At 46.7% G+C, this 27,118-nt stretch overlaps 2 protein-coding genes across 2 annotated transcripts; one reads left to right on the top strand and one right to left on the bottom strand.

Annotated features, from left to right (window-relative positions):
* The first annotated feature begins 11,759 nt into the window (after positions 1–11,759).
* LOC124677558 (protein STRICTOSIDINE SYNTHASE-LIKE 4-like) lies at positions 11,760–13,564 on the top strand. Its single transcript, XM_047213540.1, has 6 exons — positions 11,760–11,927; positions 12,002–12,220; positions 12,319–12,386; positions 12,501–12,737; positions 12,828–12,957; positions 13,080–13,564. The coding sequence occupies exons 1-6, from the start codon at positions 11,784–11,786 to the stop codon at positions 13,377–13,379; spliced, it is 1,098 nt and encodes a 365-aa protein (XP_047069496.1). The 5' UTR covers positions 11,760–11,783; the 3' UTR covers positions 13,380–13,564.
* On the bottom strand, positions 13,391–16,821 carry LOC124673589 (proteasome subunit alpha type-6-like). The gene is made up of 9 exons (XM_047209638.1): positions 16,698–16,821; positions 16,517–16,617; positions 16,329–16,419; positions 15,367–15,463; positions 14,988–15,046; positions 14,800–14,885; positions 14,515–14,607; positions 13,859–13,918; positions 13,391–13,767 (listed from the first exon to the last, which is right to left on the bottom strand). The coding sequence occupies exons 1-9, from the start codon at positions 16,819–16,821 to the stop codon at positions 13,663–13,665; spliced, it is 816 nt and encodes a 271-aa protein (XP_047065594.1). The 3' UTR covers positions 13,391–13,662.
* Between the last annotated feature and the right edge of the window lie 10,297 nt (positions 16,822–27,118).

Raw genomic sequence — 27,118 nt, 5'->3', positions numbered from 1 at the left:
GCTACATGCTTATGCATTAAAGAGGAGTCCATTATCCGTTGTCTATGTTGTCCCGGTATGGATGTCTAAGTTGAGAATAATCAAAAGCAAGAAATCCAATGCGAACTTTCTCCTTAGACCTTTGTACAGAGCGGCATAGAGGTACCCCTTTGTGACACTTGGTTAAAGCATGTGTATTGCGATGATAATCCCGGTAATCCAAGCTAATTAGGACAAGGTGCGGGCACTATTAGTATACTATGCATGAGGCTTGCAACTTGTAAGATATAATTTACATGATACATGTGCTTTATTACTACCGTTGACAAAATTGTTTCATGTTTTCAAAACCAAAGCTCTAGCACAAATATAGCAATCGATGCTTTCCTCTGTGAAGGACCTTTCTTTTACTTTTATGTTGAGTCAGTTCACCTATTTCTCTCCACCTCAAGAAGCAAACACTTGTGTGAACTGTGCATTAATTCCTACATACTTGCATATTGCACTTGTTATATTACTTTGCATTGACAATATCCATGAGATATACATGTTATAAGTTGAAAGCAACCGCTGAAACTTAATCTTCTTTTGTGTTGCTTCAATACCTTTACTTTGATTTATTGCTTTATGAGTTAACTCTTATGCAAGACTTATTGATGCTTGTCTTGAAGTACTATTCATGAAAAGTCTTTGCTTTATGATTCATTTGTTTACTCATGTCATTACCATTGTTTTGATCGCTGCATTCATTACATATGCTTACAATAGTATGATCAAGGTTATGATGGCCTCGTCACTCCAAAAATTATCTTTGTTATCGTTTACACTCGCTCGGGACGAGCAGAACTAAGCTTGGGGATGCCGATACGTCTCCGACGTATTGATAATTTCTTATGTTCCATGCCACATTATTGATGATATCTACATGTTTTATGCATACTTTATGTCATTATTATGCGTTTTCCGGAACTAACCTATTGACGAGATGCCGAAGGGTCAGTTCCTGTTTTCTGCTGTTTTTGGTTCCGAAATCCTAGTAAGGAAATATTCTCGAATCGGACGAAATCAATGCCCAGACATCCTATTTTTGGACGAAGCTTCCGGAACACCCGAGAGCCACCGAGAGGAGGGCCCTGTGGGCCCCGGACGACAGGTGGCGCGGCCCGAGCCTTGGTCGCGCCCCTAGTGTGTCGTGGCCTCGTCGACCCTCCGACTCCGCCTCTTCGCCTATATAAAGGTCCCCGACCTAAAAACCTCGACACGTTCGACGAAACCGGAGAAAACCTTCCGCAGCCGCCGCCATCGCGAAGCCAAGATCCGGGGGACAGGAGTCTCCGTTCCGGCACGCCGCCGGGACGGGGAAGTGCCCCCGGAAGGCTTCTCCATCAACACCACCGCCATCTTCATCAACGCCGCTCGTCTCCCATGAGGAGGAGTAGTTCTCCATCGAGGCTCGGGGCTGTACCGGTAGCTATGTGGTTAATCTCTCTCCTATGTGCTTCAATACAATAATCTCATGAGCTGCCTTACATGATTGAGATTCATATGATGATGCTTGTAATCTAGATGTCATTATGCTAGTCAAGTGGATTTTACTTATGTGATCTCCGGAGACTCCTTGTCCCACGTGTGTAAAGGTGACAGTGTGTGCACCGTGTGGGTCTCTTAGGCTATATTTCACGAATACTTACTCACCGTTATGAATGGCATAGTGAAGTGCTTATTTATATCTCTTTATGATTGCAATGTGTTTTGTATCACAATTTATCCGTGTGCTACTCTAGTGATGTTATTAAAGTAGTTTATTCCTCCCGTACGGTGTAATGGTGACAAGTGTGTGCATCGTGTAGTACTTGGCGTAGGCTATGATTGTGATCTCTTGTAGATTATGAAGTTAACTATTGCTATGATAGTATTGATGTGATCTATTCCTCCTTTCGTAGTGTGAAGGTGACAAGTGTGCATGCTATGTTAGTACTTGGTTTGGTTATGTTGATCTCGTTGTGCACTCTAAGGTTATTTAAATATGAACATTGAATATTGTGGAGCTTGTTAACTCCGGCATTGAGGGTTCGTGTAATCCTGCACGCTTAGTGGTGTTCATCATCCAACAAGAGGGTGTAGAGTCTAGCATCTATCTATTTATTCTGTTATGTGATCAATGTTGAGAGTGTCCACTAGTGAAAGTATGATCCCTAGGTCTTGTTCCTAAATACTGCTATCGCTGCTTGTTTACTGTTTTACTGCATCTTTACTTCCTGCAATATTAATACCATCAACTGCATGCCAGCAAGCACTTTTCTGGTGTCATTCACTATCTCTTCGCCGAACTAGTGCACCTATTAGGTGTGTTGGGGACACAAGAGACTTCTTGCTTTGTGGTTGCAGGGTTGCATGAGAGGGATATCTTTGACCTCTTCCTCCCTGAGTTCGATAAACCTTGGGTGATCCACTTAAGGGAAACTTGCTGCTGTTCTACAAACCTCTGCTCTTGGAGGCCCAACACTGTCTACAAGAATAGAAGCACCCGTAGACATCAACGCGCGCGTTGACCCGCTCCCGCTGGCGTGCGCTTCGCCCGTGCCGTGCCACCTCATTCCCGTTCGCTCCGCCTTGTTGTGTGGGATGGGGGTAGTACCGCGCGTCCTTGGCTGGTACTACCGACCCAAGCTAGCCAGCCCCAATGGGCAGAAAGACTAGGCTCCTTTTAAGGCATCTCTCTCTTTTGCACTGCTTCTTCTTCTCTCTCTCTCTCTTAAGCTCCTCCACCATTGTTGTTGACTTTTGAGCATGATATTTCTCTCCACATCCAATGATTCTTTAATATGTTTGAGATAAAGTTTGAGGAGATCTAGATGCACACTTTGACCAAACCAAATCTTATCTTTGTGAGTAATTCTTTGAGATCTAGATCTTGGAGAATTTGGTGTTCTCCTATTTGTTCTTCTTCTCCTATTCTTCCAATAGCTTTTGTAGCTTTGTTTCTCTTGGGTCTTTGGACCCTAGATGGCTTAGTGGTCTTTGTGTTGTTTTGGGGGTCTCCAATTAAGTTGTGGAGATTCATCAAGTGCAAGGCCTTTGTGGCGGAATATTCGGAGCCTCCAATTAAGTTGTGAAGACAGCCCCAGGCTTTGAGTGGGTTCGGTGACCACCCTCAAGGTCTCATAGTGGATTGATGACTCCCCTTTTGGTGGGAAGGCTTGAGGAGAATAGGGTGAGGCATTCGTGGCGTTTGGAGTGCTTTGGCCTCTACACCGCTCCAATTGAGAGTAGCACTCACAAGAGTGTGAGCTTTCGGATACATCGCCATCTGCGCGTCACCTCGGTTATTCCTATACCCGAGCTTTTTTACTTATGCACTTTACTTTGTGATAGCCTTCATGCTTGAAGTTATATATCTTGCTATCACATAGTTGCTTGTCTTACTTAGCATAAGTTTTTCGTGCACATAGGTGATCCCTAGTTGCTTGACAAAATAAACACTAGTTTTATTCCACATTTATTAAGCCTTATTCGCAAAAGTTTTTAAACGCCTATTCACCCTCCTCTAGGCGGCATTCGTGTCCTTTCGAGCCCGGCCACCATGACCACCTCCCACTCCATGTAGGTCGAGGTCGTGCACCAGTTGGCGGAGCTTGGCCAGCCGCCATCGTGGCCAGATGCCTACCTCCCACGGGTGGCATCTAAAACTACTATACATGCATAGCCGGTCACCCTAATTTACGGCCTAGCTTAACATCGAGATATCCTACGGTGCCGGGCATTTCTCCCGCCAGTTCTACAACGTTGAGCATGGCCCAACACACCCCTTAAACTTCCTCACCGAGTTGCTTATTTATGTTACACAAAATTTCCAATTTTCCATTGAAATAGTTGTAAAAAATATTGCCATTCAAATAAGAAAATTTCCTGGAAACGAGACATTTTATATATATATATATATATATATTATCAAAAGAGGAAAAGTCTCCTACTCCACCGGGGACAACACCCTGCACATCCTCCATGCTAGCCACGCGCTAGATGTCCCTGGGGGAAGGAAGAGGGAAAACCCCACATCCTACCCTAATTTCCTATCATCTACTGCTCATGTCTACTCTATTTTCTCCCGTCCCATATGTGGTCTTCTTCTACCTCTATCTCTCTCACACGAACTCATAAGGCCTCATCTTTCTCTCTCTACACACATCCACCCTCCTCCCATGCTCGATGTCGGCATTTTTCCTCTGCTATCCATGCGCATTTAGTCACTCCTATCTCGCCAGTTGTGGCGCCCTATTGCTTCTCAGTATCTCATATCTCCATCTCTCCGACAACCACGATTATAGCGACGGGGTGCAAGGGGTGACCAGTGTGGATACGAGCACAGGCCAAATGATGTTGCAAGTGACGATGTCGCATTTTCTGCGGGAACGTCAATGGTCGGCTATGCTAAAAGGTGTGGCAACGCTGCGTCGAACTGGCGGTGGGATGTTGCAGTTGGTGGTCCATGGTGCCACTAGCGGTGATCAATAATGTTGCAAGCGGTGTGCGGCGGACGGCGATGTTACCGGAAGTGGGCGGCGGTGCTACCAACCAAAACTGAGGTTCTTCAAGTGAAGGGTGGCGATGCTACCACCTTCCTTGGATTGCACACCATCATCTGCTAGCTAGTCTTTGTGCGCTGAGGTTGATTCGTCGGCCTCTTATTGTTGTTATAATTTATCATAAATCTATTGATACTAATCTGATGGCATAAATACTGATAATATTTTGTACAACCACTACAAAACTTACAAAAGATTAACTTTTGAAGAAAGTTGTTAGTACAGTCTTTCGGGGAGGAGAGTGAGTGTACAATCCATGACATAAGGCTATCTTATCGATCAACCGTCCTAAAGCAACTCCAGCAGATTCCTAATATCTTGAAACCGGAAAGCTTGGATCCATTTACCCGAAAAGTGTTATCTGATAAGAAAAAGATATTCTAAAGCAGATAATGGATATTAATAAGGATTGAGCGAAGCATTTTGATCTGCGATTTCAACAAGTCCACCATCATCTCTCATTGCACGACACATTCAACCTTCATCTTTACAAAAACGAAAAATGATTCGAGTTTGTTAGATAGATTCAGACCCTAATCCTAACCCTAATAGTGTCCTAGAACTTGTCGTCGGAGCATCCTTATGCAAGGCCGCGTCGGTAGAATTCTTGCCCCCCTCCACCGCATTCTAGGAAGACGTCCTCCGCTGAACGTTATCGGAAGATCTTCAGAAGCATCACCTCTTCAACAGATCCCAACCGCGGTCGTGACATGCCACCGGGTTGCTCTGAGGGTGCCGCGGGCATGCGCCTATCGTGAACGCCATGACTCGATCAACGGGTCATCCAGGCACGGGAGCCCCCTACCTCCGCATCGTCCTCTACCCCCTCTCGGTAGCGGGCACGCACCTCCTTGCGCGCTTTATGGATGCGTGGGAAGCCTTCCCAAACCGGGGATGTGACATTCCAACGTGACACGGCTCCGTGAGCACCGTCAGACGGAGGGCTACGAAACAACCAAAACATTATACTGTACACATATTGTGGGATCCTATTCCTGCCCATGTTGTTCAAAAAAAAAAAAAATCCTCCCCATGTCTCCGCTGTGGTCGATTTATTCTACCCGTATCGCTTTAGCCGGTTGACCGTTGAGTGCAGAATGTGTGGATAGTTGGTGACATGCCATGCCATGCAGACGCGGAGCTGCCTGGACCACGCCTTCGTCGCCATCGTAACCTGCTGAAAGCGGTCCATCTCACGTCTCAAAGATGCATGCAACCCATAAGGCCATAACTCCGTCTGCACACCACAAAATTACGGAGTAAGAACGAGTTTGTCGCTCACAAAATTCAATCGCGATATGCCTTTAGGGCTCCGCTTTTCCCGCTCCTAGGGTTTGGCGATCGCCTGGCGACGGCCGAAACCTAGCGCCGGAATCCATCTCTGAGACTGCGTCCGTGGACGTGACCTCTCTCCCTGGCCTCTCCCTGTTCCCGGGTGCCCCAGTAAGCCTCTCCGGTGATCTGCGCGGATTCGGGGTGATCAAGGGGTCCTCCTGGAGTACCGCCCACCCTTGGTCTGCGTAGGATCTGCTGAGGCTGACGATGACGGGCCCGGCGGCGGTGAATGGGGATGGCGATACGGTGGGGGCGGCTTCCTCTGTGGAGGCTGGTGATCCCTCGAGGAGCGGGGCCTCTGCCCCCCCAGCAATGGCGGCGGCGACCGGATCTGAAGAACTTGTCTCAGATATGATGGGGCGCCTGCGTCTGACTCCTGCGGAGGCTGAAGCTGTTGTGCTTGATGATGGCATTGACGAGATCGCTGTCCACTCTAAGTGGGCGCTCGTCGGAAAAGTGCTGTCCCCCTCTACTCTTCATATCAGCACAATCTCTTCGGCGCTGCGGCCCGCGTGGGGTAATCCACGAGGGTTACTGATGAATCCTGCTGGAGCGAACGTTTTTGTGGCGGAATTCCGTACCAAGGCGGACATGGACCGCGTGCTGGATGGCCCCCCTTGGGTTGTAGGTAAGCGTGCGGTTCTTCTGCAGGGTTTTGACATCGATCTGAAGCCACGAGACATGATCTTTAATAAGTTGCGGCTGTGGGTCAGAATCTGTAATCTCCCCTTTGGCTATATGCATAAGAAGTGGGGGATAGCAATTGCTAGCGCGTTCTGTAGCAAGGGCTCTGTCCCAGAAGTGGACGCCGATGCAGATGGAAGATGCTGGGGCAATTTCATGCGTGTCCGGATTGAGGTAGACATCGACAAACCGCTACGGCGAGGTGTTACTGTCTTCTCTCAACGTCGTAATGCGACGGAGTGGTTCGACCTCCAGTACGAGGACCTGCCACAATATTGTTTCTCCTGTGGTATTCTTGGCCACTCCTCCACGGAATGTAAAGACCCTGGGGATAGAGATGCTGAGGGGAAACATCCTTATTCTGCTGACAGACTGTGTGCTTATGATGAGAAGAAGAACAAGAATCAAGGGGCTAAGTCTTCAAGCGGATCTGTTTCTGCGGGGCAAGGCCGATCTGCCACTCTGATGCGTGAGAGATCTAGCCAGTCACGCGATACAAGCGGAGCAGCGAGTAAGCAGCAACAACCTGAAGATTTTGCTGAGGTGTCATCACCCTCAAAGAGCAAAAAACCTCGAGCTCGCGCAACACAGACAAAGAATGATAAGAGTCAAGGAAAAAGTAAAGGTAAAGACCCAACACAGGAAGGGAAGGTGCTCACGGGGCAGAAGCGGAAACAGCAAGCTTATCGTCCGAAGGCCCCGCTCTTGCTGACGGCCGAAGTGGTAAACCCGCTGGCTGTTGTGGTCCATCAACCTGGAGCTGCTCCGGTGGCTGGTGAGGAGCACACCATTGACAACGTGAGCAATGATTCCAATAAGAAGAGGAAGAACGATAACAGTGGATCGGCGGATCAGGCGGGAGCTGTTGAGCAGCCCCGCCGCACGCAATGAGGATCCTATGCTGGAACTGTCGCGGACTCGGGTCGGACGCGACAGTTGGCGAGCTTCGCTGGCTTCTGCGAGCTCATCGACCTACCCTCCTTTTTCTGTCTGAGACGAAAATGAGGGATTCCAGAGTACGAAGCTTTATGTGGACTTTGGGGTATTCTAGTTGCTATGCAGTTAGTAGTGTTGGCCTTAGCGGTGGCTTGGCCCTTTTTTGGTTGTCGTCTATTTCCGTTTCCATCAAACCATGTAATTCGCGGTGCATTGATGTTCATATTACACCGGAAAATGGAATAAAGTGGCGTGCAACCTTTGTCTATGGAGAACCTCGCCGTGAATTTCGTTCTGAATTCTGGGATTTTCTCCGCTTTATGCGAGCACAGTGGGATGGACCATGGTTATGCTGTGGCGATTTTAATGAGGTTCTTTCTCAAGACGAGCATGTTGGGCCTCGTGATAGAACTGAAGCTCAGATCAGTGCATTCCAGGACTGCTTGCAAGACTGCGAACTCATGGACTTGGGGTTTGAGGGTCCGAAGTTCACGTGGAGCAACCGACAAGGATGTGATACTAATGTGAAAGTTCGTCTTGATCGGGCTGTCGCAAATGGTGGTTTTTCACACATGTTCGAGGACTGCGTTGTGGAAAATCTTATTACTACCTCATCGGACCATTATGCAATTCTCATCTCACTTTTGGGAAGCTCTAGTGTTACCATGCAGCGACCTATTCAACAGGGGTTTCGTTTTGAAGCCATGTGGTTGCGAGCCCCGGACTACCGTGAGGTCCTTGAGAAGGCGTGGAATGAGGGAGGTGAGGGTTCTAGGTCCCTGCAGGATACATGGTCCAACCTAAATCGGGTGGCCACGTCGTTAAGGGATTGGAGCCGAGCCACGTTTGGATCGGTTCGGAAGAAAATTAGGCAGCTGGAAGGAAGACTCAGGGATGTACGTGAGCAACAGCTGTCTGAAGAAAATGTGAGGAAGGAGAAGGAGCTACAAAACGAGTTGTGTGAGCTGTTTGAAAGAGAAGAAATTATGGCACGGCAGCGATCTCGTGTTGAGTGGCTCCGAGAAGGTGATCGTAATACCTCCTTCTTCCATGCTAGGGCATCAGCGAGAAGGAAAGTTAATAAAATTACTTCTCTTCGTCGGGCTGATGGGTCCAAATGTGAAGTGCAAAGTGAGATAAAAGGTATGGTTCAGAATTTCTATGAGAACCTCTTTACGTCTGAAACTTGTACTTCAGTGGATGCAGTTCTAGATGCTATCCCCTCCAAAGTATCTGCAGAGATGAATGAAGATTTGTGCAAGCCATATACTGATGAGGAGATTGGAGCTGCGCTTTTCCAAATGGGGCCTACTAAGGCACCGGGGCCAGATGGTTTCCCGGCGCTTTTTTACCAAACCCATTGGGAATTTTTTAAAGAGGAGATATGTACTGCTGTCAGGGCGTTTATTTCAGGTGGGGAGGTGCCGGAGGGCTTCTGTGACTCTGTCATCGTCCTCATACCGAAAGTGGCTAAACCGAAAGATCTAAAGAATTTTCGTCCTATCAGCTTATGTAATGTGATCTACAAGATCGCCTCTAAAGTTCTGGCAAATAGGTTGAAAGTAATACTGCCTATGATTATTTCTGAACAACAAAGCGCTTTTGTGCCTGGCAGGCTTATTACAGACAATGCTTTGATTGCCTTTGAATGCTTACACACCATCAGACAACAAGATAGCAAGCGGCCTTTCTTTGCTTTGAAGATTGACATGATGAAGGCATATGATCGGGTTGAATGGGACTATCTTCATGGGTGTCTGAGTAAGCTTGGTTTTGCCCCTTCCTGGATACAATCGGTGATGCGATGTGTTACTTGTGTTCGTTATGCAGTTCGTGTTAACGGTGAACTAACCGAACCGGTGGTGCCATCCAGGGGCATTCGACAAGGGGACCCCATCAGCCCTTATTTATTTCTCTTGTGCACAGAAGGTCTGTCGTGTTTACTGCAACAAAAGGAGGACCGTGGTGAGCTCTATGGAATCAAAAATGGTAGACTCGGACCCCCTATCTCACATTTACTGTTTGCGGACGACAGTATTTTCTTTGCTCGGAGTGATAATAAGAGTGTTGAGGCCCTCAAGACGACACTGAAGACTTACTGTGATGGCTCTGGACAGAAAATTAATTTGGACAAGTCATCGGTTTTCTTTGGTAATCATTGTAATGATGTGATCAAGGGTAGAGTGAAGGAGATGTTGGACGTGCAAAGTGAGATCCTCAGTGATTTTTACCTCGGCATGCCTACCTCTGTTGGGCGTTCTCCCACGACCACCTTCAACTTCCTCTATGAGATGATCTGGAAAAGGATAAACGGGGTAACGGATCGGCCAATGTCTAGAGCGGGCAAAGAAACCTTCCTAAAGGCCGTAATCCAAGCTATACCCACGTTTGTCATGAGCTGCTTCCAAATTCCCATTACAACATGTGATAAGATGAAATCCGCCATTGCCAATCAATGGTGGGGAGTGGAGGATGGGAAGAAAAAGCTACATTGGAGATCTTGGAGTTGGTTGTCTACACCGAAAGGCCTAGGTGGCATGGGATTTCGGGATCTGGTGCTATTCAATCAAGCTATGCTTGGTCGTCAGGGATGGAGGCTGCTCACGGAACCAACATCCTTATGTGCCAGGGTGCTTAAAGGAAGGTATTTCCCTGATACCGACTTCTGGCATGCTCCAAAACCAAGATCGTCGTCCTACACTTGGAGAAGTATCCTGTTTGGCAGAGAAATTCTTCTCAGAGGTGTTCAGTGGGGTATTGGCGATGGGCGTTCAGTGAGAATCACGTCGGATCACTGGATTCCTGAACGCCCACCTTATATGCTAAAACCCCTCAAACCTATCCCTAAGGAAGCTACTGTGCGTTGCTTGATTGATGATCAAAATGGTGGCTGGATACCAGAGACAGTGCATGCCTTCTTTGATAAGGAGACTGCAGACCTGATCATGCAAGTTCAGATTAGCAGACACGGGGGTGATGATTTTGTACGCTGGCCGCACACGAAGAATGGCATCTATTCGGTTCGGTCGGCATACAATATGGCCAGAGCTGATAAATTCTTTGTTGCTCGTAGCAAACGGGGTGGTGGTACATCATCGGCGTCTGCAACCGAGGAGAGACAATGGAAGATGCTTTGGAAAATTAATGCGCCTGGTAAAATGAAAATTCATCTGTGGAGACTTGCTCATGACTGTCTACCGACGGGGGTTCAGCTCCGGCGGAGGCAAGTTCCGGCGGATGACACTTGTGTCTTCTGTGGGCGGGAGGAGGATGTAGCGCATGCTCATCTTCACTGCAAGTTTGCACATGAGGTATGGCGTTTGGTTAAATTGTCCTTCGGCATTCGTCTCGCTCGCCATGAGTTTCGGTCACCCAAATTCTGGCTGTTCGATTTTCTGGCGAGTGCTACGGACTTGGAGGCGACTACCCTGGCTGTTGGGTGTTGGCATATCTGGGATGCCAGAAATGAAGCAAGGAATGATCAAGCTGAACCCCACCCGCAGAGCCTGAGTGCGAAGATTATTGCATATGTTCAGATGATTGTGCAGCACTGCTTCAAGCCGAAACCAGGCACAAGACGTGAGTCCAAACAACCTCGACGATGGACTCCGCCGCCGCCTGGGGAGGTGCTGATGAACGTGGATGCAGCCCTTTTTCCCGATCACCAATGCATGGCAATGGGGGCAGTTCTACGCGACAGCAATGGTGCTTGCATTGTTGCGGCTAGCGAGCCGATGGCTGGCCTCACTTCCCCTGAGCTGGCAGAAGCCTTAGCGCTTCGGCGTGCGATGGAAATTGCCAGAGAAAGGGGTCATAACAAGATTATCTTCGCCTCCGACTGTTTGTCTCTGATCCAGCGGATCTCTTCGGCAAGCCCGGATCGGTCTCCGGTTGGATCAGTGGTGTTGGACATCAAAGAGCTTGCAATGGGATTTTCTTCCGTTGCTTTTCATCATGTTAATCGCTCACTTAATGAAGCGGCACATATTTTGGCTAGGACTTGCGATGTCCATAGCAAAGGTTTTATATCTAGTTTAGCTCCGGATTGTATCCGGGAGACTCTTTGTATTGATGTTATGTGATCAATAAAGTGCCGTTTTCTCAAAAAAAAAAAACTCCGTCTGCACACGGCAAGTGCTAGCCCAGCCAGCCTCGGCCTGTGCTGCCAGCCAGTGTCACTCCCCAGTCCCCACAGCTTCGCTACTCAGTTCAGCTTCCAGTTCAGTGGTCGCCGGCCGATCGGTCGACGTCGGCCGGTCGCTCATGGCGCTGGGAGGTTTGTTCAGCACGGCGGCGGTGGCGGTGGTCGTGTCTCTGGCGGTCCACGTCGCGCTCAACAGCCCCATCGATCCGATGCCGTCGCCGCCGCCGCCCGCCGCGCGCTACACGCCCAATAACCTCCTGCAGGTCAGCTGTTTTTCTGCCACGCCGCCCATTATTCCCTTCCGTGTACCGATAGATACAGTATATGCTATACACAGGGGCTGGAGAAGCTTGGAGAAGGGCTGCTGAGGGAGCCGGAGGACGTGTACGTGGACGCGGCGCATGGAGGGACGGTGTACACGGCGACGAGGGACGGGTGGCTGCAGAGGATGCGCCCCAACGGGTCGTGGGAGCAGTGGCGGTTCGTCGGCGGCACGGGCCTCCTCGGGATCGCGCCCTCCGCCGACGGCAGCATGCTCGTCTGCGACGCCGACAAGGTATATATGGCAGATTCGGACCGGCCGGCTGTGCCGGGCGTAACAGAATCATGCGAACAGTCATTCAAAGCTTCACTGTTGGTGTGAATTCTTGGCAGGGTTTACTGAAAGTTGAGGAGGGTCGCGTGACCATTCTTGCCTCGACGGTGGAAGGATCCACGATCAGGTCCGGTTCGTCTTCTATTAGATCAAGGAGAAAAACTCTGAAAATTGCAGCGTTTGTGACTGCACGTACTGAATACTGATAATTTTTTTCCCTTTCCGCCATCCACATGGCCAGGTTCGCCGACGCCGCCATCGAGGCGTCCGACGGCACGGTCTACTTCAGCGACGCCAGCACCAGGTTCCCCTTCGACCGGTGGTTCCTCGGCTACCTCGAGGCCCGCCGCACCGGCCGCCTCCTCAAGTACGACCCGCGCACCGGCGAGACGTCCGTCGCGCTCGACAACCTCGCCTTCGCCAACGGCGTGGCCCTGCCACGGGACGAGACCTTCGTCATCGTCTGCGAGTCAGGGGGGTAATTCCTCACGAAACCTCCGGCAGATAAGTCAGTCTGCAGGCTACACCAGCTCCACAAGTAACTTCTTCTGAATTTTGTGCGGTGCAGGTACAGATGCCTGAAGCTGTGGCTGAAAGGGGACAAGACTGGCCAGACAGAGACCTTCGTCGACCTTCCGGGGTCTCCGGATAACATCCGTCGAGCACCAGACGGCTCCTTTTGGATCGCCCTTATCCAGGTTCCACCTCACATCAGCTCACCAATCTGTCTAGTGTGTACCAATCTGTCTGATGTGAAGCAACGTCTCGTACTTTTGAAACTGAACGTCTCCTAATTGTTGGCGATCAAATATGCGTGCAGCTGAGGTCGCCATGGCTAGACCTGGTCAGCCGCTGGACCTTCACAAAGAGGGTCGTCGCGGCGTTCCCGGCACTCCTCGACAGGATAAAGGCGACCGCAGAAGGGGCAATGGTGGCTCATGTGTCGGAGGACGGCGAGATCATCCGTGTGCTCGACGACTCTGAAGGGAAGGTGATCAACTTCATCACTTCGGTGACGGAGTTCGACGGAGACCTCTACCTCGGCAGCCTCGCGACCAACTTTGTAGGCAGGCTGTCTCTGGCGAAGCTGCCACGGGTGCAGGAAGCAGTTTCCTCGTAGACATTTACAGCCAGCATGAATAACCATCGGAGCAATAAAGGTCAGAGCCATCTCACCGGTTAAAGCTTCAGCACTGTCAACTTACTATCATGCACGGCTCTGCCGGAAGCAGTCAGATGTATCACTTACGGTTTCAGAACTCAGTGAGATGTAACGGAATAAATGGCCTATGGATGAGCAGGCTCTTTCGTGGTCGTCTGATTGAAATGACATCCCACGCAAAACGTTACAGGACACAAGAAATTGCAGCAACTAATGTCAATCTCTTGAGAAAATTCACAAATTACCGCCCGCCTTGATCCAGGGTACTCTGCGCTCCTTGTGGAAATTTGTGGAGACGCTTCAACACAGTTCTGAACGCTGGAGAGCTCTTCCTGACAACGCCCACCTGGAACATTAAGTTCATTTGCTATTATTCAGCATTAAGGTGATGAGCAAATACAGCGCCTATCCACATCAGGGAGAAAAATAAGCATTACCTCAATGTCATGGCCTTCCTTGTTATCCTCCAGGACGTGTCTCATTGCAGACACTGCCATCTGGAAACAAACAGAGGAAAATGAATCACAATGAGGGTTTAAACGCTGTCAGGAAACTGATCTCTGAGACTACAAACAAGTCAGCACTGCTATATTAGAAGAGCAGGGACTCAAGCTGAGACTCATAGACAAACAACTCTTATTAAGATCATGAGTTCAAGATGCTGCTGCATAGACAAATATGCAAACAAATATGAGAATCCAAACAGAACTTCATCATGTAATTAAGCCAAAACTTCACAAGTGAGTGTTGAAAAGAAATAAATGATGAACTAATGTCCTGAAGTTATATCCATCCTATTATTCCTATACAACTATCAATACTTGATCAAATGATTTCCTTGGAAATCACAAAGTATGAGTAAATAATTGACGCCATCCTATCTGCTTCATTAGTAAATAGATATATTGTTAAATGAAAGGGGTAGGCTAATAATAATAGATCAAATGAATGGGATCCAGCTTCTGTAAGACACTATTGATACAATCAATGAAGGTTAAATTCATTCATATATGTGTTGCCCTGTAGGAGATTTTGCATATCATAATTATGTTTCCTCTTAGACATTATTAGCACATTGCGCACTTACACTCACCTCAATGGTTGACTCGAATGGTAAACGATCACCCGTCATTTTCTCCTCAAGAAACTTGATAGCTTCCAAGCCCTTGAAACCTGCACTTGTTGCCTAAAGAGAGGACAGCAGAGATTTCACTTATTTAATATGCACGTGCTCCTAATTTATTCATGTTATTTCATTGCCAATTTCATATATAGACTTCTGCAATACTGCTTCAATAGTGTTTCACCCAAAAAAAAGGTGGCTAGCTTGGATCATGATGAACACAAGTTAATGAACAGCGAAGAATTCCTCGAATACCTTGTGACCAAGGACTAGACCAGCAGGATCACATGTAAAGAGCTCTGGAGTTCTTTTCTCTTCATCAATTCCTACGACGGTAGCAACTGTGGAGGAAATTAAAACGACTGAACTAACCAACCATGCAGAAAATTCTTGGAAGTTTCACAAAACTCTAATGTGCAAACCCAAACAAGAGTAGAACCAACCAACTCTATAAGGTCTCAATTTAGCATGCTGGGTGCGTACTTGTGCTCTATCTCCGAGCCTACAGACAAAGAAAAATACCCAGTTGGTTAATACAAAGCATCCCAATGAAATGAACAAATTATGCCGAGTTTTTGGACAAAGTAATCGGCACATATAGCATAGAAACAGAAAGTCAGCCCTTTTGTATACATAAACAGAAAGTCAGCCCCGATACTACTAAAATACAAGCAATAATTTGGGAGAAAACATTCTCATCATTTCTTCTCATACCTCTAATATGAACCCTGAATGTGTGCTGGTAAAGTCATTTAAAGATTCTCAAGAAAATATATGTTTTGTTATCGCTGCGTCATATACTTAATTAAGAGTACATGTTACCACTGAGCCAACATCCTAGGAGGCATTTCATATCCCCACTTGCGACGGAACCCTGCAGCTTCGTTTCTTGCCTCATGAGCTAATGATCTTCCGTCAGCTGCAAGGAAGAAAACGCCTGTCAATAATCTAGACAGTCAGACAGATAAAATGCTATCGTAGCATCATGCCCTGCTAATTCTACGTATGATAACTGTTTAATGCAATTCTGTACCTATGACATATAGTTCGTTTAGGATAGTTCAGAATGAGGACGAACCAACCAAGATAGCTACTAGTTTCAAAATAATCAGAGAAATTCAATGGTAAACCATGCATGAGTGGAACTCAGAAGGTCTACCAAACCAGTCCAATGCAAATGCGAAATTGTGGTTTGCACTAGGAGTTGTGCTTTTCTGAAACTATGCCTCAATCGTTGTGGTTTTGTGATATGCACTCCAGAATTAAAGGAGCAAAAGTAGTCAAACAGATATATGCCCAGTACAAGACCACAATCCGGGCATCGACTTGAGCGAGAACAACACAAAATTAGTTCAAATCGGTGCATCTAGGCAAGAATTGGTTTGCCAACAACGAGAGCCACATTGACAAATTATATTTCTCTAATTAAGAACTGATGGTAGTATCGTTGTGTATACTGTAGAAGCAAGGTTTCAGACTACCAGATGAATCATGCATTCATAAATCATAATAGTACCCAAAACCTGAAGTGATTCAGCTTAAAATGCTACAATGCTGTACATGTCACTCATCCTAGAAATGCATACTACAATCAATGTCAACATGAGTTGTTCCAGTAAGAACTCTAGTTGAACATAAGCCTCTACAACACCGGTAGAAGTCATAAGCAGGTGGCAATGCAGCTGCGAATTAGCTACCAGTGAGATCAAACTGCATAAGCCGCAAATTACACATGGCACTAGAACGAGTGGACAGAGACCGAAAAACGCAGAGAGAATCAGCACCTGCCATCCCTGTGGTGAGCATGCCGAGCCGCTCGGTGATCTCGAACAGGTGCGAGAAGGCGGCGGGGTCCGTCGTGTCCAGCAACGGGTCCTGAAACGCAACAGGCAAGTACGGTCATCGATCGCGCCTGGTCGATCAGCGTTCACCAATCACCAGCACAGGCCAGCGCGCGCGCGCGCGCACTCACCACCGGCGCCCTGCTCCGCTGGGTGATGACGCAGACGGAGTCGTCCCCGCGCACGGCGACCGAGGTGATCCCCGCCAGCTTCACGGACTTGAGCGCGTACTCTGCGACAGACCGCACGCACAGGATCATGACGAAGCAAGCATAGGTGCGGCGGCCTCTGGGAGATTGCGTGGGTACTCACCGACTTGGAGGAGGCGGCCCCTGGGGGAGAAGACGGTGATGCTGCGGTCGTAGGAGGGTCCCGTCTCTGCGGCGCGGCCGCGGCCGCTGCCGCTGCTTTCGCTGACGCCCCCTTGCGAAGCCATCGCCGCTTCCGGCTCCGGCTCCGGCGTGGCGCCCGTCCGGTGCGGGGAGCGGGAGGGATGGGGGAGGAGGCCGGAGGAAGCGGCCTTGTGTCGTGCGGGTTCTTCTTCGGATGCAAGAAAGATGCGGGCATGCGGCGCTTCAGTTGTTGACACTCGCTTCACGGCCCACTTCGTTCTCCAATAGCCCACCTATTTTTCTCTCCGAGGTGTGATAGAAAAATACATGCTCTCGTATTTTTCTTTGCACAATTCCTCTGTCCCATCAGGATTATCTAAGATTGTCTAATAAGATTTAGATAACCTTCATAGGACGGATGGAGTATAAAAAGTTGTAACAACTTGTTATTTGATAAAAGTTCACAACATGATTATATATAAATAACATGTTTTTATGATATGTTTTCTCCTTTGCAGCTTATATTTCGGTGTGATCACTATCTTTGAACGAGGTCCATTCTTCACTATCGGAGCACCGTGGTCTATTTACGGAGGAGGTATTCTTCCGGTTAGAGCAAGTGGCGAAATATATGTTTACCACGGATGGGTGGCAGCATAGGCTGCCAGTCATATAGTCACTTTTGACATGTATCATGCCTATGAGTTCTCCCTCTTCCACTTTCTTTTCTCCGTATTCTTCTTCTTTGCGGTTGTGTGCACCTTTGATGTGCAGAGGTCGGGTGTGAGATGAATAATGTATCAATAGATATCAACAATTGAATTAATAAAATGTGTTCTTTGTAAAAAAAAAAGTTCTTCTGCCTAACATACTTTTTCTGACTTGATACACATAGATTGAATATCAGAAATAGCATATTCTATACCCGTTGTAGTCAACCGAAATCCCTTCTTCATTAGTCTTTTATGGCGTAACTCCCTTCTGTGAATTTTGCGCACCTTGTAGACGACCATATATATTTACCAAAATAAACTAGGGTGAATCTAACTTTTTTGCCATTTGTTTGTGATTTTTGTGACACTGGTTACCCCATTCCATTTCTTGAGTTATTTTTTACCTTGTATTTTGGACGATGTGTCAATCTGTACCACATTTAACCAGTCTGCCATATTTCCGACATCCGGGATCACTAGCAACCAAAGCCTGGGTGCGAAATCAGTAGTTAACTTGCTCTCGTTCACTGGTGTTGTCTCCGCTTGTCGCTGTTGCCCGGACCTAGAAGACAAAGAGGGAATTGGCCGAATCGGTGCATGTTGTGCGGCTAGAATGGAGCATAGTGTAGAGCAGGGCTGGGGCGTACCGAGTGCGGGTTAGGCTTAGTGGTTCGACTGGTTTAGAGAACTATACGAAAAATTTGAATGCTCCTTCAAACTAGTCGTTGATTCAGTTTACATCGGCCTACCAATGGGCCATTGTTGGCATGGAGCGAAATTGTCAAATGAGGTAAACATTGACACATCGCCACAAATATGGAGTACAAAGTTACGCACAAAGTAAAGTGGGGTAAGTAGCGCCACGAAATCACATACCATGGGCAAAAATTATGGCATTGCTCTATACACGCATGAATATTTTATCTTAAATTTTCATGACTTGAAAAATATATTTTACAATGAAAAGATCAAGGGACCCACAAAAATCGACACGTGTGCAACCTTGTTAACTCTACATTTTCCTTTGTTCCATATGTCGTTGTTTGACACACTGTTTCAATCTGATTTAATAACATCCATAAGTTCAGAAACTCAATTCGGCTCCCGGGTGCGTATGATCCCTCTACCATAAAAACATATTTCCAAGTGTTAAAAAAATGTGGTGACCCTGCATACCACTGCATGTTGTAGTATGCCAGTCGTTGATATAACATTCGCGAAGTACCATTCCGCAAATATCACATCCCTCAGAGTAGTACAACAGAACATAGCAAGGTCCATAACTCATTCACACATTATTACAATACATATACACAAGTCGTCTCGGAGCTCCTCTTGGGTCCTAAGAGGATATCTCCCGGGTTCGAGGTGAACCCATCTTAACTTACAATACCATTGTCTCATTAAACAAAACATTTATTTAAGCGAGCAGCTAAATAGTAAGAGTTCGCGCTGCTCGACTACTACTACTCCTCCCGATATCCTTATGCTTGTTCTCCTCCGGAAGCCTCTCCGGATCCGTAGACTATGATGTAGTCTACGCCTTCCACTCCTCCTGAGAGGTCTGGTTCCTCGTAGCCGATGATCTCGGCTCCATCATGGTTGTCGTTGTTCTCCTCCAGATGGTTCAGACAATCTAAGCATGGGGTTTAAGAGTGGTATGAGTACGAGCGTACTCAACAAGTTCATTATAGATAAGAGGTGTTTAATGCACTAGCTACGATATTAGACCGGAAAGTCTAATACCAATGCAAGTTTTTATAAACATTTCTTCAATAGATTGCTTTTATTCCAAAGAGCTATGTCCGTCGGCCTTCACCGGTTTACTAGAACTTCATGGAGCTCCTTTCCGGCCGCGTTCGCAGTTCCTCAATCCCGGAACGAGGAGTGACGAGTCACGATTCTTTACACTCGCAGAGGTGTGTTGCTTTACCCATAAGAGATCTTAACCTTGGTGCCAACCGGGCAGCTTTCCCGTCCACACTTCCTTCGGTGTGAGGCCCGGTATAAGGTCTAGCCAATCATGTTCCTCCGCTACCTCGAACACCCACCCTTTGTTGCATACCCCGACCCCGGGTCCTCGTCGGTCCTCTTATACCACTTAAGGATGGACCCCGACCACGACAACAGCTTTGGGATCGAACCAAACTCCTTCGCCGGTAGCTGCAACCCATCATAGACCGCAATACCGTGGGGACTTTAGGCTTCCCCGACCCACCGCTTGCACTTCGAGCGACAAGTGTCTACGGACTATGCCGTGGGGACTTAAGGCTTCCCCAGCCAACCGCTTGCCCTGACAGTTACAAGTGTCTACGGTAAAGCGCATCCGTTGATGAACGAGAGGTGGAAACACTTTTGACTACTCCGTCCCACTCCGGATCTTATGGTTAACACGGATATTACGGCACAAGAATCACTCGGCGACATTTGTTGTTTAATCCTAGATGGATATAAGCCCGTGCAATGGAACCTCCACCATATCAACACAATCCATGGTTCCATTGCCCACCACTTAGTCATATTCATAATTATGAAAGTAATGGTTTTGATTTTTGTGCAATAGTGATAACCATAATATTTTGCAAGTAATTTGATAGAAATACTCGAATGACATGAGCAAGTGATGAACTTGCCTGAACACTGCAAAGTTCTGCAGTTGGAAGGTATGGACCGACCCTTGTCCTCTTGTTCTGAAAAATAGCATCATTGTCCGATAAGGGCAATGGTTAAAGAAGCAATAATGCATGATTCCAGTTTTAGGGTTTATCCCCCTTCCGATGTCGTTGTTATTTTATGAGAGGTTAAATACTAAGAACATCTTAGTGATACTTGATTTAGGGTAAATCCAACCTTGAAATGTTGTCAAGGTGTTTTGAAATCCAAAGGCATTAATGGACTTACTTTTATTATTGGAAAATATATGTGTGATTTACATGATTAATTAAATCCTCAAATTAAGACTCATTCTTAATTGTCTTCAAAAACTCTCTTTTGTATTTTATTATGATAGATAATTTTATGCTGATCTGTTTTCATATTTTTAATTATTTGTTTAGAGCTTTTATCAATTTTCTATTGAATTTCCAAATTCCCGGTTTTTAATGGAATTTGGAAAAGTCTATTTTGCCCCCGGGCCCACCCGTCGCGTGGAGCCCGGTGGTTTGGCTAGACCAGCTCGGGTCCAACCGACCCGAGCGGTCGGTCGCTCACTCCCTCACCTCGCGCTCGTGTCCGAACCCTAACCCTAGAGCTCGGCGACTCGCGCGTCGCCGCCCTTCGCCGAATTTCTTCGGCCGGCTCCGGCCATCGCCGCCGACGAGATTGGTCGCAATCGAACGGCCGCACGACGGCGCACCGTTCGGTCCGCGCCGATCCGTGTTCTCACCGCCGTCTCCGTTCGTCCCCAACGCCTCGCGGCACGGCCGTGGTGATTGGTGGTGCTCCGACGCCCGCCGTCGATCCGAGCGCCGTGGCGGTGCCTGGAGCGCCCTTGCTCGGCGACGCCGGTGCCAGGCGCGGCTTGGCACCGCCGTGGTGGCTCGTGCCGCCGTGCCGCCATGGCACGCCGGTGCTCTGCTCCGGGTACACGCCTTCTCGCATCTCCTCCTCTCTCTCATTCTTGCCTGCTCTTCTTCTTCCTCCTCTGGCTTTGGCCGCGGCGGCTCCTCCTCCTGGAGATGCTTGTGGTGCTGGTGCTTTGCGGTGCGTAGCTAGCTGTGCTGATTGTGCTGCTGTGTTGCTCATGCTGATGTGCTGCTTGTGCTGCTATGCAAATTTGCTAAGTTATGTACCTGTTTAAGCTTGCATTTCTTGCTAGAATTCTTCCCTGTGCCTCTGTTCTTGTTCCTATGCTTGCCTGGCACTCATGTGTATTCATATATGCTTTAATGGCTTAATTGCAGTATGCAATTCTTGCAAAATTTGCAAGTGCCTGAGCTTCTGTGGCTAGTTTTTGTGCTCAAATTCATGAGCATGCTCATCTGAGCATTGCTGTTGGCTTAATGGTATGATTCAATGATGAGTACTAAGTGCTTTACTTGTTTTATCATGATCCGGGGTTCATCAAGTCTTTGATGTGCTTCCGGATACAATCATATGATTATTACTTCATTATCTCGTTTATTCAGTTAAGGCTTGGGCATAATTCTTCGATAGGCTGGCTCATTTCCGGTGCTATGCTTGCCTATAGCCATCTCGTATCAAGTGTTAGCAAGCTTTGGTGAGCATGTGATCAACAGTGACTTGTTGATTAATTGTTAATCTTCTGTCTGGGCCTCTTTGGTGCTCATCCTGGTGTCTGTGTGATATATACACTTGTGCTAGTGAGGTGTATTGCTTACTCAAGCAATAACTGTTACTTGCAAGTGATCCTCTGGATCATGTGCAAGGTTCTCGGTTCATGATTTACTTGTTAATATCAATTATCTCGTGTTGCTCGTATTGATTGAGTGGATAATTGATGTGAACTGTGATACAGTGATGATCAAATAAATTGTTGAAATGAAGCTAGAGGAATGCCAACATCAGTTGGGTACCCTAGCTCCTTTTTGAACCCATCTGGGTAATGATAGATGTGTTGAGCTTAACTGTGGGGTTTTGTGATGTGGTTGAGGTAGCCCTGACAGTAATTCATTATTGTTAAGGTAGCTCCCACCTATGTTGGTTTTCTGTGATGGATAGATGCTCACTGGCTAGTCACTTGGTGAATTTCCAGTAGCCTTGATGTTGATAAACAAGATAGGCACAAGTTGCCTATTAATCTGATGGTTTAACTAGGCTAATAGGTGCTTTGTGAATCCGGGTGGCTACATAGGAGTAAATCCATGTCGGATTTCTCTCGGTTGTGACACTCGTGTTGTCACAACCAAGTGTTCCCCGGTTTGATTTCCTTCTAGCCTTGGTTGTACTTGCTGGCACCAATTGGTTTAGTAACCAAATGATGATACATCCAGGGTTTCATACCCTTATTTGATTCTCGTGATGCAATTGTATGCTTATTTATGAGCAAAACAGTGGTTTTGCTCGGGTTGATCTTGTTTATACCTCACTCCAGCTCCTAGATGGTTTGTTGGTGTAGAGGATTGCTTCTATGTGGTTCTTGTGGTTGATTTACTTGCCCTGCTCCTCCCGGTGAGCTTGATGCCTCTTGGTTATGTGTCAGTGGTGGTGGAAATGTGTTGAACAACAGTGGTCGTTCAAGCCGTTCTTGTGTTCTTGGCTGTTCTTGGTTTCTTACCCTTTGGAGATCCCGCCGATGAGCTGCTAGGGTTTCGGGCTGTGAGAAGGTTTTATATGAACCTTGGTTGGCTCCTCCGGTCGACAGCTTGGCCCGGCCATCTTGGTGACTCTCCCCGGTCCGTGTGTGTTGTGATACATGCGGCTATCCTCGTGAGCCGCCCGTGTGCTTCACGGAGTTGGGACTTGTCCTTTGGCTTGACACCCCGGCAGTGTTTGAGTTATCCTCTCAAATTGATCATATTTGCTAACCTGCCAAGTGGCTTTGCCACTTGGCTTAATGATCTCGGTTGTTATGTATGTGTGCAGGTATCAAGTGCCGATCGGGATGATCTCAAGATCATCAAGATCAAAGAATTCATGAAGATCATAATGTAGTTTAGGTCATTTAGATATCTTGTAATTTTCCTTTTTCTCGTTTCGTTTATTCAATTTTTGTAATGTGTTGTAATCCCATAATTCAAATCTGAATATTGTAAATGACATTGTATCTTGTGTGATTATTAATAAAGCTCAAAGTTTCCCTAATGAGCTTTACTAGATAAATGTAATGTTTATATTCTTTGATTATTCATATTTGTTTAATGAATTACCTCAATTTTTTTAATTATGAGATATTCAAATTATGTTTGAATTTGAAATTCAAAGTTACGGTGTTTGAATTCAATCATGCAACTTAAGTTATGATGCAAATTCTCCCTTCTCTTCTCAAAACCCTAAACCGGTGAAGTGAGTTGCAAGTTTGTCGCACTCTCGAAACCCTAACCCCGTAAGGTGTCGAGAGAGAAACTTGTCCCCCTTCGATGCAGTTTTTGTTAAAAAGCGCGAAATTTCCCCAGAATTTACTATGAAATGCACATCCCTTTCTAAAATCTACCCCTCGATCGTCTCTAAACCTGGGATATTACAGCCTTTCCCCCTTAAAGAAAACTTCGTCCCGAAGTTGTGGTTGTAGTACCTGAACAGCTCGGGGTATGTTTTCCTCAGGTCTTCCTCTTTTTCCCAGGTGGCTTCCCTCTCGGGGTGGTGTTTCCATTGTATCTTGCAATACTTGATCGCCTTATTCCCGAGTTGTTTCCAGCTCTCCTCAAGAATCTTGGTCGGCTTCTCGATATATGTTAAGTCCGGTTGTAATTCCAGCTCATCATGTGATATTGGTTCATCTGGGGTCTTCAAACACTTTCGGAGTTGCGACACATGGAATACATTGTGAACTTGTGCTAACCTTCCCGGTAGTTCCAACTCAAAGGCTAAACCTCGATTCTGACTCAGTATCTTGAAAGGTCCTATAAATCTAGGACTGAGTTTCCCTTTAACTCCAAATCTCTGGGAGTCCTTTCATCGGGCTTACCTTAAGATATACCATGTCTCCAACTTGTGGCTCCCATGTCCTTCTCTTTTGATCGGCATAACTCTTTTGCCGACTTTGGGCTATCTTGAGCTCTGTCTCCGATAATGTCAATGATTTGTTGTTTTTCCTTGACATAATCGGGGTTGAACTCTTTGCTTGCTCCGGCTTCATACCAACATATCGGTGATCTACACTTCCTTCCATAGAGAGCTTCAAATGGTGCCATCTTGATGTCTGCTTTGATAACTATTGTTGTATGAAAACTCGCTAAAGGTAGATGCTCCTCCCATGATCCTCCGAAGTCTAGGGCACATGCCCTAAGCATATCTTCTAAGATTTGATTGGTTCTCTCAGCTTTGTCCACTCTGTTTGTGGATGATAAGCGGTACTATAATCCAATTTGGATCCCAAAGCTTCGTGGAGTTGCTTCCAAAATGCTGATGTGAACACGGATCCTCGATCCGATACTATCTTCTTAGGTACTCCATGCTTACTCACGATCTCCTTGATGTAAAGATCAATGAGTTTCTCTCCTTTGTCCTGCTGATTTACTCGCTAAGAAGTGTGCACTTTTCGTCAACCGGTCCACGATTACCCATATCATGTCCTTCTTTTTATTAGTCATGGGTAGTCCGGTGATGAAATCCATCCCTATTTCCTCCCATTTCCACTCTGGAATAGGTAGAGGTTGTAATTTCCCTGCCGGACTTCGATGTTCAGCCTTCACTGCCGGCAGTGTATGGCATTCTCGCAACATAGTGTGCTATCTCCCTCTTCATGTTATTCCACCGTAATAGTTCCTTTAGATCCATATACATCTTTGTACTTCCCGGATGTATGGAATATGGTGTTTGATGAGCTTCCCGGAGTATTACTTCCTTGATTTCAGCAATATCCGAACGCAAATCCTCTTCTCGGAACCACAAAGATCCAGATTCTCCACGGTGAAATTCCGATGGTCTTCCCTCATCTATTCTCCTCATCTCTTCTACAATGAATGGATCGTCCAACCGACCCATCATTATCTCATTCTTCGAGTTGACATTCAACTCATCGGCTACTTGCAACGCCGATAATCCTTCATGGGCTTCCTTCTCCCAAAGTTGTATTTGGGCTTGGCTTATTTCCTTCCTCAACTCCGGTGATATTTCTTGTTCCACTCCTCCAAGTACTCTTCCTACTCAGTGGCATCTCGCTACAACATTAGCCTTCCTCGGTGTGTAATTGATTGTCCGATCATAATCCTTAATCAATTCTAGCCATCTTTTCTGCCTCATATTGAGTTCCTTCTGAGTGAAGAAATATTTGAGGCTTTTATGATCGGTATAGAGCTCACACTTAGCTCCATAGAGAAAATGTCTCCATGTTTTAAGTGCAAATACGACCGCTGCTAATTCCAAGTCGTGTGTTGGATAGTTCACTTCATGAGGTCTGAGTTGTCTCGATCCATAAGATATCACCTTCCGATCTTGCATGAGTACACAACCCAATCCATGTTTGGATGCGTCACAGTACACGGTGTAGTCCTTGCCGACTTCGTGGAACCTGCTAACACCGGTGCCGTGGTGAGTTTCTCCTTCGAGTTTGAAAACTCTTCTCACACTCTTCTGTCCACACGAATGGTGTGTTCTTCCTTAACAGCCTTCGTCATTGGTCCCGCTATCTTGGAGAATCCTTCAATGAATCTCCGGTAATATCCTCGCCATTCCGAGGAATCCTCGGATTTCCTTGACAGTCTTGGGTGCTTCCCATTCTAGAACTGCTCGCTACCTTACTCGGGTTGACAGCGATTCCATCTTTGCTAATGACATGACCAAGAAATTCCACTTGATCTAGCCAAAATTCACACTTACTAAGTTTGGCATAGAGTTGATGTTCCCTTAGTGTTTGCAACACTAACCTCAAATGATCGGCATGTTCCGCCTTGTTCTTGGAATATATCAAGATATCATCGATGAATACGATGACAAACTTGTCAAGATATGGCATGAAGATCTTATTCATGAGATTCATGAATATTGCTGGGGCATTGGTTAATCCAAAAGGTACTACAAGGTATTCATGGTGTCCGTATCTTGAGACAAAGGCAGTTTTCGGAACATCTTCCTTCTTGATCTTTATCTGGTGATAACCGGATCTTAGATCAATCTTGGAAAAGACTCCCGCTCCTCTAACCTGATCAAATAGATCTTGTATTCTTGGAAGTGGATACTTGTTCTTGATTGTGACGTTGTTCAGATTTCTTAGTCTCCGCACATCCTTCTTCCTCCATCCCTTTTATCCACGAAGATCACAGGTGATCCCCATGGTGAAACACTCTCCCGAATGAATCCCTTTTGTTCTAAGTCATCCAATTGCTCCTTCAGTTCCTTTAGTTCCTTTGGCCCCATTTTATATGGTGCTTTGGCAATTGGAGCCGTTCCGGAATTAGGTCGATAGTGAATTCTATCTCCCTATCCGGTGGCATACCAGGTAATTCCGCAGAAACACATCCTGGAATTCATTTACTACGAGGATATCTTCTAACTTTACCTCCTTCATGCTATTCAGCTGTAGCTCCACTTCAATCTGTGTATGTTTGTCGCCTTGGTAGATCATTCTACTTCCATCGGGACTTTTCAAAGACACCGTCTTGTTTACACAGTCGATCAATGCTCCATTAGCTTCTAACCAATTCATACCAAGAATGACATCAATGTCCTTCATCGGTAAAATGAACAGGTCCGCGTCAAACGCGCACTTATTGATCATAATGACTTGTTTTTGTTTGGCATGGGTTACTAATATCGTTCCCCCCCGCAGAAAGTATGGTTATGGGTGTATCTAACTTAGTGCAACTAATCCCATGTTTGGTGATGAATTGTTGAGAAATGAATGATGTAGTTGCACCAGAGTATCAAAAAGTACTTTGCCGGGATGAGTGAGTATCCGAAGCGTACCTATCACCGCTCGGTCGAGTTGACCACCTCCTCCAGACCGGTACAATTCAGCTTGCCGAAGGGCTTCTTATTCTTCCGAGTTCCCTCCGGTGTTTCCTCGATTTCCTCCTCCTCCACTATTCTTCTTGGGGCGAGTCCTTCGAAGATGTGCCCCTCCCGACGA

The sequence above is a fragment of the Lolium rigidum genome, chromosome 7, assembly GCF_022539505.1.
Source record: "Lolium rigidum isolate FL_2022 chromosome 7, APGP_CSIRO_Lrig_0.1, whole genome shotgun sequence".
In the NCBI taxonomy this organism is placed as follows: domain Eukaryota; kingdom Viridiplantae; phylum Streptophyta; class Magnoliopsida; order Poales; family Poaceae; genus Lolium; species Lolium rigidum.
This window is presented reverse-complemented; position numbering and strand designations above follow the sequence as displayed.

Coding starts and splice junctions, on each gene's coding strand:
- LOC124677558 (XM_047213540.1), top strand. CDS start 11,784: ATGGCGCTGGGAGGTTTGTTCAGCACGGCGGCGGTGGCGGTGGTCGTG. Junction 12,221..12,318: donor TCGTCTGCGACGCCGACAAG/GTATATATGGCA, acceptor AATTCTTGGCAG/GGTTTACTGAAAGTTGAGGA. Junction 12,738..12,827: donor ATCGTCTGCGAGTCAGGGGG/GTAATTCCTCAC, acceptor TGTGCGGTGCAG/GTACAGATGCCTGAAGCTGT.
- LOC124673589 (XM_047209638.1), bottom strand. CDS start 16,821: ATGGCTTCGCAAGGGGGCGTCAGCGAAAGCAGCGGCAGCGGCCGCGGC. Junction 16,420..16,516: donor AGCGGAGCAGGGCGCCGGTG/GTGAGTGCGCGC, acceptor GTTGCGTTTCAG/GACCCGTTGCTGGACACGAC. Junction 13,919..14,514: donor CATTCGAGTCAACCATTGAG/GTGAGTGTAAGT, acceptor GTTTGTTTCCAG/ATGGCAGTGTCTGCAATGAG.